Genomic DNA, 7,863 nt, shown 5'->3' on the forward strand with positions numbered 1-7,863 from the left:
AAAGCCCATGCCAGGTCATCTATGGTGATTTTTGTTATTGAGACACATTATTCACAGATAAATGAAGATGATTCGTCTGGATTCAGGAAGAATTTGATTTGTTTTTGTAATTCACACGGAGGTACAATGCTCACTTGACTCGTCCACTACAAATGTGTGAGGGTGGTTTGTGTTGCTGCTCTCTTGTAGGCGTGTTGGTTTGGGCAGAAAAAAAATAAGCATCACCGACTGACTGATCACCCTTAGTGTCATAGTGTGTTTGCTTGCTCCCGCTGTTTACAGGTGTAACCATGCCAACCCTTCAATCTGGCCAATTAATGGTCAATAGTCCCCAACAAAAAAAGACAACAGACAAATCTGAGCAGAAATTTGTGTAATGAGTTCAAACAAAACCCTACTATTGCAAGAAAGGGATGATCTGCACTGACAAGTAAGAGTGTACACGCACGCACGCACACACACACACCCACACACAGGGGGGGAGGGGACATTTCAAAGTGTAAGTGTAAACAAAACGCGTTAGAACATCAAAGAGCAGAGATGTGGAGCGGTCTGTGTTCGCTGCGGAATTTCCCAAGTAAGGCCAATCAGAGAGGAATGGACATTTTAAAGTTGCGGTCCACGCTGGCGAGAGAAACAGAAAGACGTCAGAAATCATCCTTCAAGCTTCACCGAGTCCAGCATGTCTCTGGCGTCTTTGTACTCCTCTGCTTCGGCCAAGTCCTCCTCCGCTTCCTGCGAAGAAACAAACAAAGAGCACGTCTCTGTTTAAAAAAAAAAGAAAAAAGAAAAAAGTGCCGCAATCTCCAGAAAGAGAAAAAAAACGGGAGCAAACGCACCTCGCCACTTCATAAAGCCGCTATATGTTTTGCTTGTCTGACTGCTTGTGCGGAGCCATTTAGATCTTCACTACATTAAACCCATTAAAGCTAATGTGTGCTGTCATGTTTCAGGAGTTTCACTCGCATATTACTGGGCTCTGGATTTAGCATCCGAGGCTCGTCTGAGGGCAGAGGGGCCACGGTCGTGTCACTACACCGGCTCCATGTCTTCTTCTGTTCACATCCTCCTTCCCGCAAAGTCCTGTTGAACACTGATGACCATGTGCATGTGCTCGCACGTATCAGGGACAGGTGGAAGGATGATTGATACGGGCGAGGACACGCCGCTAATTCCAGGTGAGCTCCCTCTGCCACTGGCTCTCGCTGGTGGAGGCCGCTTGACCTTTGCCCCCCTCTCTCCCACACATGAGCACAGACGAGAAGGGAAGAGAAGAGCTCGCCGCCGAAGACGGAAACGTGACCTTCGCACCGCAAGGAGATTAACAGGAATTCAGGAAATTTCCTTCATTTCACAAGGAAAGACCAGGAGTTGTAGTTCCTGACCACATGTGATGGTTCGGAATCTGCCGCCTGAGCTCCCAAGGCTGAACATCACTGATTAGTCCCGACTGACAGTTAGAGACACGTGTGTGGCTGAACTCAGGGGCAGCGAGGGCAAAACATACGGAAGGAACTTAGCAATGAAACAAAAAATTAAATAAACCCTTTTTGAAGTTGAAGTGAAACGAGGAAAGCTAATGAGCTGCCGACGCCACGCGCTCACAAGGAACTCGCTTCCCAACTCCGGAACATTCTGAACAAAGTCGAGCCTAGTTTAGTTGGGAATCTTGTGAAAGGGACTTTTGAGCGACTTTGCTACTCAGACCAGGATAAACGGTGGAACACGGGTGGAGGGATTTATGATTCATATGAGTTGATGTGAACATCTTGACCTGCTGTCAAATATCACTCAGACGTGAACCGGCTTTGAATCTCTGTTTGAGCCTGTTGACCGGCGACGGTTGTACTCACCAGAAACTGAAGCAGGTCTTCGTGTGCCGTGGTCAGGCGGCGGTGAGAGTCGGGGATCATCATTTTGCACTCGGCTAACACCTCGACCTGAAAGAAGAGACACGGAGACCACATGAGTACACACACACACACACACACACACACAGTCTATATCAGCACAAAAATCAACATATGCGCGAACAACTATTGTCTAGTTTAGTAGATAGGAAGGTGGAAGCAGGCGTGTTCATTGGCTGGGTTACCATGTAGCCTTGTTACTCCGATAACGTGCCTGTAGTCCCTCTCCCACACACACACACACACACACACACACACACACACACTTCTTTGGTTAACATCCCCCAACAAGCTGGCGGTATGAAAAATGTTATTGAGTTATTGATCGAGCGGGGAGTCGGGCAGCGGGGGACTGCTCGGCTCTGGCTGCACACCTGGATGACTGGCGGGGACCCTGAGCCGAGGGCGCTGTGATCGGGCGTAAAGAGGTATTACCACGCCTGGAGCGGGAGCGTGTTACCGCCCGGAGGGGGGGAACTTTCACAGCCGCGGCTAATGCGGAATTCCCCCAACTGGCACCCCGAGGAGCAGAGAGGAGCTGGCTAACGCTGTCAGACACACATGCTCGTGACAGATGCTTCCTCACCTGGCACACCTCTGCCGAGTGTAGGAGAGACGCAACACGGACGCAGCCGCACACACACACACACGCGTGCACGAGCTAACAGCCGCAGAAATGAAGTCACACTCACGACTTTGGCGGGCGTACGCACAAGAGACAGAGAGAGAAGTCGGCGAGGCGGGCTGCCGTCTTTCGATGCGACAAGGTGAGCGAGACTAAGCGGAGGAGTGCTGAAACAGAGGAAAGTCATGGTGACCTCCCGGCACAGTGGAATGATCCCATCAGCGCTGGATAAAGATGACACTTACAGCGTATTGATTCCATTAAAATAAAAACCTCTAATCCATCCTGCCTCAGACCTCTCATCTCCAACCATAATCCATCTGGCCTCCCAATCCCCCCATTTAACACCAGCCAAGCCCGCCGCTCAGCCCCCGGCCGTCGCTCTGTGAATGAGCAAACAAAACAAAAACACAGACAGAATTTTAATTCTTGCCAGGTTGAAAAAAAAAGAAAAGAAGAAGGACAGAAAAAAGTGTTTGTGCCGGAGACGAGGACGCGTTTGTGACTGCGGGGCCGTGCGGGGGCGGAGTGACAGAGCGGGCCGAGCAAGCGGCGTACGGGCCAGTGATCTGTTCGGGGCTCCAAATTACCAGCATGTGTCAGTGATTATCAAACTCCTCTAAAGTTACATGATATAATTACATCTGCATCAAGCAAATTACAAAATGGTTAATCATTTCTCCTCTCAAAAGCTAATGCTTCATTATACTGTGGACTGACCTCATTACATGAATGAGGGGACACTCAAAAGCGGCAAGATGGAACAATTCTGCCTTACACGGAGCCCGGATCGGCAGCAGAAACTGTGGAGGACTGGGGGGGCGGCGTATTTGGGAGAGGTGAAGAAGAAGAAGAAGAAGAAGAAGAAGAAGAAGAAGAAGAAGAAGAAGAAGAAGAAGAAGAAGAAGAAGAAGAAGAAGAAGAAGAAGAAGAAGAAGAAGAAGAAGAAGAAGAAGAAGAAGAAGAAGAAGAAGAAGAAGAAGAAGAAGAAGAAGAAAAAGAAGAAGAAGAAGAAGAAGAAGAAGAAGAAGAAGAAGAAGAAGAAGAAGAGCGGAGTTTTTCACAAGAACGTGGAACTGTGGGTGAGTTTGGCTGAGAGAAGCCCGTCGGCAGCGTCCTACCTGTTTCTTGATATCGTGCGAGTCCTTTGCCTCCGCCTTCATACACTCGATCCTGTCCTCTTGCTGCTTCGCCTCTTTGATGTAGATGACGTTTTCCTTCGCCAGCCTGCAGACGGTAAAACATGGGTGTGTGGAGAGAAAAGGACAGTTAAGGAGAAGTGTCGCCACAAAAAACCTCACACACAAACAAACAAACATCCATTTATGCAGCATTAGCAGACTTACAGCCTTAATCAGATTAAAATCAAAGCTTCAGCAGAGCCGCCGTCGGCTCAGTAGACTCGGCAAATGCACTCGTGTCAGATTGTAGAAAACAAAAACATTGACTCGCAAATTAATTTGACCTATTAATTACTATAGTAACGTATCATCATGTTTAACACAAGAGAAGGGGTTAAAGGTCAGACACATCCAATCCAAGCTCTTCTTCTTCTGCTTTAGTAAAGGCTGAGTGGTTTGAGAGGGTGAGGGCCCACAATGAGACCACGTCCACACAGAAGACAAGACTTAGGTCCAGAAAGGAAGAAGAGAAGGAAAGGAAGCATTGAAGTTTAAGTTGAAGTCCTGCTCATCAAATACATCAATTTAAGAATGGATTAATAGTCAAAATGTGTAGTAATGGAATGAATTCAAATTGTATCTTATGAGTGTGGTGAACTTAACATGAGACCAAGCTGAAAGTGTGTGTCTTCTGTTAACACACACACACACGCTTTCCAGTTCACACCTTATCACCACCATTACCTGACTCCTATCTGTAAATCCATCGGCCCCAACAACAGCCCCCCCTCCTCCTCACACACACACACCCTCCCACCCACACACACTAGTAGTCCTTCGTAGAGATTAATTGATCATCAATTTAGTCTCTAATTTGGACCAAGTCAGGTGGTAAATGGGCCACTTTCCCTTGATTGTTAGTGAAAATAGGCTTGAGTACATTGATAAATTTTGATTATTTATCAATTACGAGCAAAATGGAACTAAATCTATTAAATAGATTCCGACCCAGATTGGTATAATTGAGTTGGAGTGAAATGATCACTATTGATAACGATTCCCAACTAATAGTCTTTTTCCGGCGGCGCCTCCTTGTCAGAATGACAACACAAATTTCATTTTTCATAAAAATCAGCTTGCGTGCGCGCGAGTGAGTGATCCTTCATTAATCAGCCACATTACTGGAGACCCTTCCCTCCGTGTTGCTCTGCTCCTTGCTTAGCCAAGGAAGCCAACAGCACTCTGTCATATTTTACACCAATTACCGCTCATTGTAATGCGTTTCCATCAAGACTCTTTTTAAACAGGGAACATATGCAATCGCGGCGCTGGTTTTCCACTCTCGTGCTTTATGCAGAATGAGTGATGTCACCTGTTTAGAGCCAAAAAGAAAGTGGCAAAGAGAAGGAAAGATGGAGGGAGGGAAGGTTGGAATAATTTGAATAAAACTGAAGGACAGCCTAATAACAAAATGTCCATTCCTCCCCCTTCCAGTCCTGATGTTAATTTCTTATTTCTCTCAGACTTGGTGCGCTGTGTGAATGAGGGGTGGGGTCGCGGCTAGTTTTAAATAGACCTGCCACCTCAAGCTTAATGGAAAAGGCAGCTCTCTGGAAAATAGAAAAAAAAGGGAATTAGAGGCAGCCGACACACACATTGGGCCGCCTCTTCTAGCACTGTATTTTTGAGCCCCAATGTAGTCGGTGCTGGGACCGGAATGACAAAGGCAAATTACTGTTGTCATTTTATTAAGGGCATCCGCCTCGCTAGGGCAGTAAGGCGCTGACTGGAATGTGCAAGAGCCAGTGCGAAATAAGGCCCGACTGAGAGAGCAGCCAGGCTTCCTCCTCCAAAACTCTGATGTGTAAAACAAATGGGGAGAGGGAGCAGGAGCGAGAGGAGAGGAGACGCGGGGACAAAGAGACTGAACGGGAAGGGGACGTGCGATTATGAAGACAGTAAGCAATGACAGTCTGTTCAATTAACCCCCCGACTGATAGATTACAGGCCCGCGTCCAGGTGGCACTTCTGACCTGCTGGGGGCTGAGGAATACTCGAGGTATACCACCACCAGGTACGAGTCTGAATATGAACCAAGAGGACAAATGGAGACGTACTAGAGTACTCGCTGGTGTAGTATTATGCTGCTGCTTTTTTTTCCTACCCTGGACACTGTGACATTACTCTCTGTGGGAAATCCAGCCACCATCATTACCACCTCAGGGAGCCTGTTAGTAATCTGACCCTCATCAAAACACAATCGATAGCACATTACACAAACGCCATTGACAGTAGGGAATTAGAGGTCTGCCTGATCGACGAGATACACTACAACACACACAAGCCAAACACACACACAGTATGATTTAACCCGCCTCTTAATATCTACGCTATCTTCTATTCCAGCATGGTAAATTTAGCCATTTTACAAATTCTGATACAAGCTCACTATGGAAGTTATGTTTATTAATAAGCTGAAGATCTTAAAGGCCGTGAAGCAATCACAGTCTGTTCTATCCTGTATCACAACAGAATGAATGCAATCTATGTCTAAACTAAGATGTTGCAGTGTAAATTCAAAGCAAGTGTGTATGATGTTTGTGATGATTTTGGCATATTTGAGAAGTAGTTAGTTGCCATGGATGTTAATGTCTGCGCCAAATTAAGTTCCGACACATAAACTGAAAAGTAAACCAAAAGAATGTGGGTAGAAATCTTACATCATTAAATACAGACAAAAAATGCTTCCTTATCTTCTTTTATTGAAGTTACTTGACTTAAATATTGAATCAAACAGATTTGATTGATTGGTGATCTTGATTTGGACAAGGAGTTGACATTCTAACTGTTTTTCAGTAATAGCAATCTTCATTAACTGTAATTAATCAAACAATACTAACCTACTCTTTATAATTGTAAGTAAAACAATGTAACACAAGGTACCAAACTTTAAGACACAAGTGGACAGAGCATCCAAACTCCATTCATATTTTAAGATATCATAGAATAACTTAGGACAAGACAAGAGTTTATTGATCCCACAGAACAGCCCCATTGTACTATGAGTCCACTACAGCCGGAATAACCACGTAAATAATGTGTGGATCAGCATTTCGTGTCCTTGAACGCGTCATCTGCCGACTGTTAAAGCGTTTGGCGATATGTGAGAATATTATCAGAATGCACAGTGACGAGGCATTCTCAGTGTTATGGGTCGATATAGCTGGTTACGCTGATTTATTGTACATTTACAACAACCGGAGTTCATATAAAACCACAATACGTTTGAAAAGCTGGTTTATAAGTGACGCATTCCCCTATTTGCAAGTTTGACAACATTGCGGCTTAATTTAGCTTGCTAATCAACATTGCGGGCTATCTGTACTCAACCGTGATTGCTAACGTCACTTAGCATTACCCACCTTACATCCAGTAGTCATTATCGCTACACGTCATTAAAGTATCTAACATAAAGTATTAGATATCTCCAATGAGCTTCTATTAAAACAACATGGACTCCGCTGTCACTGCTAAATAATAAATAACATCTACTGCCAAGAGAACAAAAGGCAAACGCGTTACGGGCCTTGCTAAAGCAGCGGGCTAACGTTAAACTGGGGGCCGACAAACATCTATCCACGAGGGCCTCGATTTATAACCGAGTCGGTCTGTCCCGCGGCTAAGCTAAGTAACATGCCATAGCCGCTAGCAGCTAGCAAGTTGTATGTTGACATATTAATTCACCATTAACTAGGATAAAAGGATGTTCTTACCTCTTGACGATACCAGTCTTTATCTTAATCTGTCGTATTCTTGGGTCTGCCATGGCTGTAAATGTTAGATATTACTCTATTAGTTGGAACGTGGTGTCTATGTGCTAGAGTGAACGGAGTGCTAAAGGGAATGGGTACCAGACACAAGTAGCTGCTCGCAGATACATCGATCTGTGGACTGTGATGGAACTTCGTCCTGCTTCATCTTCGGTCCTGATGTGATTCTTCACCTTTATGCCGAATCCCACGGGTCACTTCTTGGGTTAGCGACTAGGTAACTCTAATCTAAATGTTTAATTAGAGAATTATAATGACTTTGTCAAGTGTAAGGTCAAAAACGGTGTTACAGTGTCTGACTCTAACTTACTAATAGACAACAGTGGCATCATCGAACTAACAAAGTTACAAAGGTGATGCCACCTAGGGAATGCACA

General features: G+C 45.3%; 1 protein-coding gene across 1 annotated transcript; it reads right to left on the reverse strand.

Annotated features, from left to right (window-relative positions):
- Nucleotides 1–358: 358 nt before the first annotated feature.
- Nucleotides 359–7,589, reverse strand: tbca (tubulin cofactor a). Its single transcript, XM_076164326.1, has 4 exons — nucleotides 7,430–7,589; nucleotides 3,657–3,762; nucleotides 1,854–1,940; nucleotides 359–735 (listed from the first exon to the last, which is right to left on the reverse strand). The coding sequence occupies exons 1-4, from the start codon at nucleotides 7,480–7,482 to the stop codon at nucleotides 655–657; spliced, it is 327 nt and encodes a 108-aa protein (XP_076020441.1). The 5' UTR covers nucleotides 7,483–7,589; the 3' UTR covers nucleotides 359–654.
- Nucleotides 7,590–7,863: the final 274 nt, after the last annotated feature.

This window comes from Genypterus blacodes, unplaced genomic scaffold (assembly GCF_046128005.1).
Source record: "Genypterus blacodes isolate CSIRO-AG114 ecotype Tasmania unplaced genomic scaffold, CSIRO-AGI_Gbla_v1 ptg000133l_1, whole genome shotgun sequence".
In the NCBI taxonomy this organism is placed as follows: domain Eukaryota; kingdom Metazoa; phylum Chordata; class Actinopteri; order Ophidiiformes; family Ophidiidae; genus Genypterus; species Genypterus blacodes.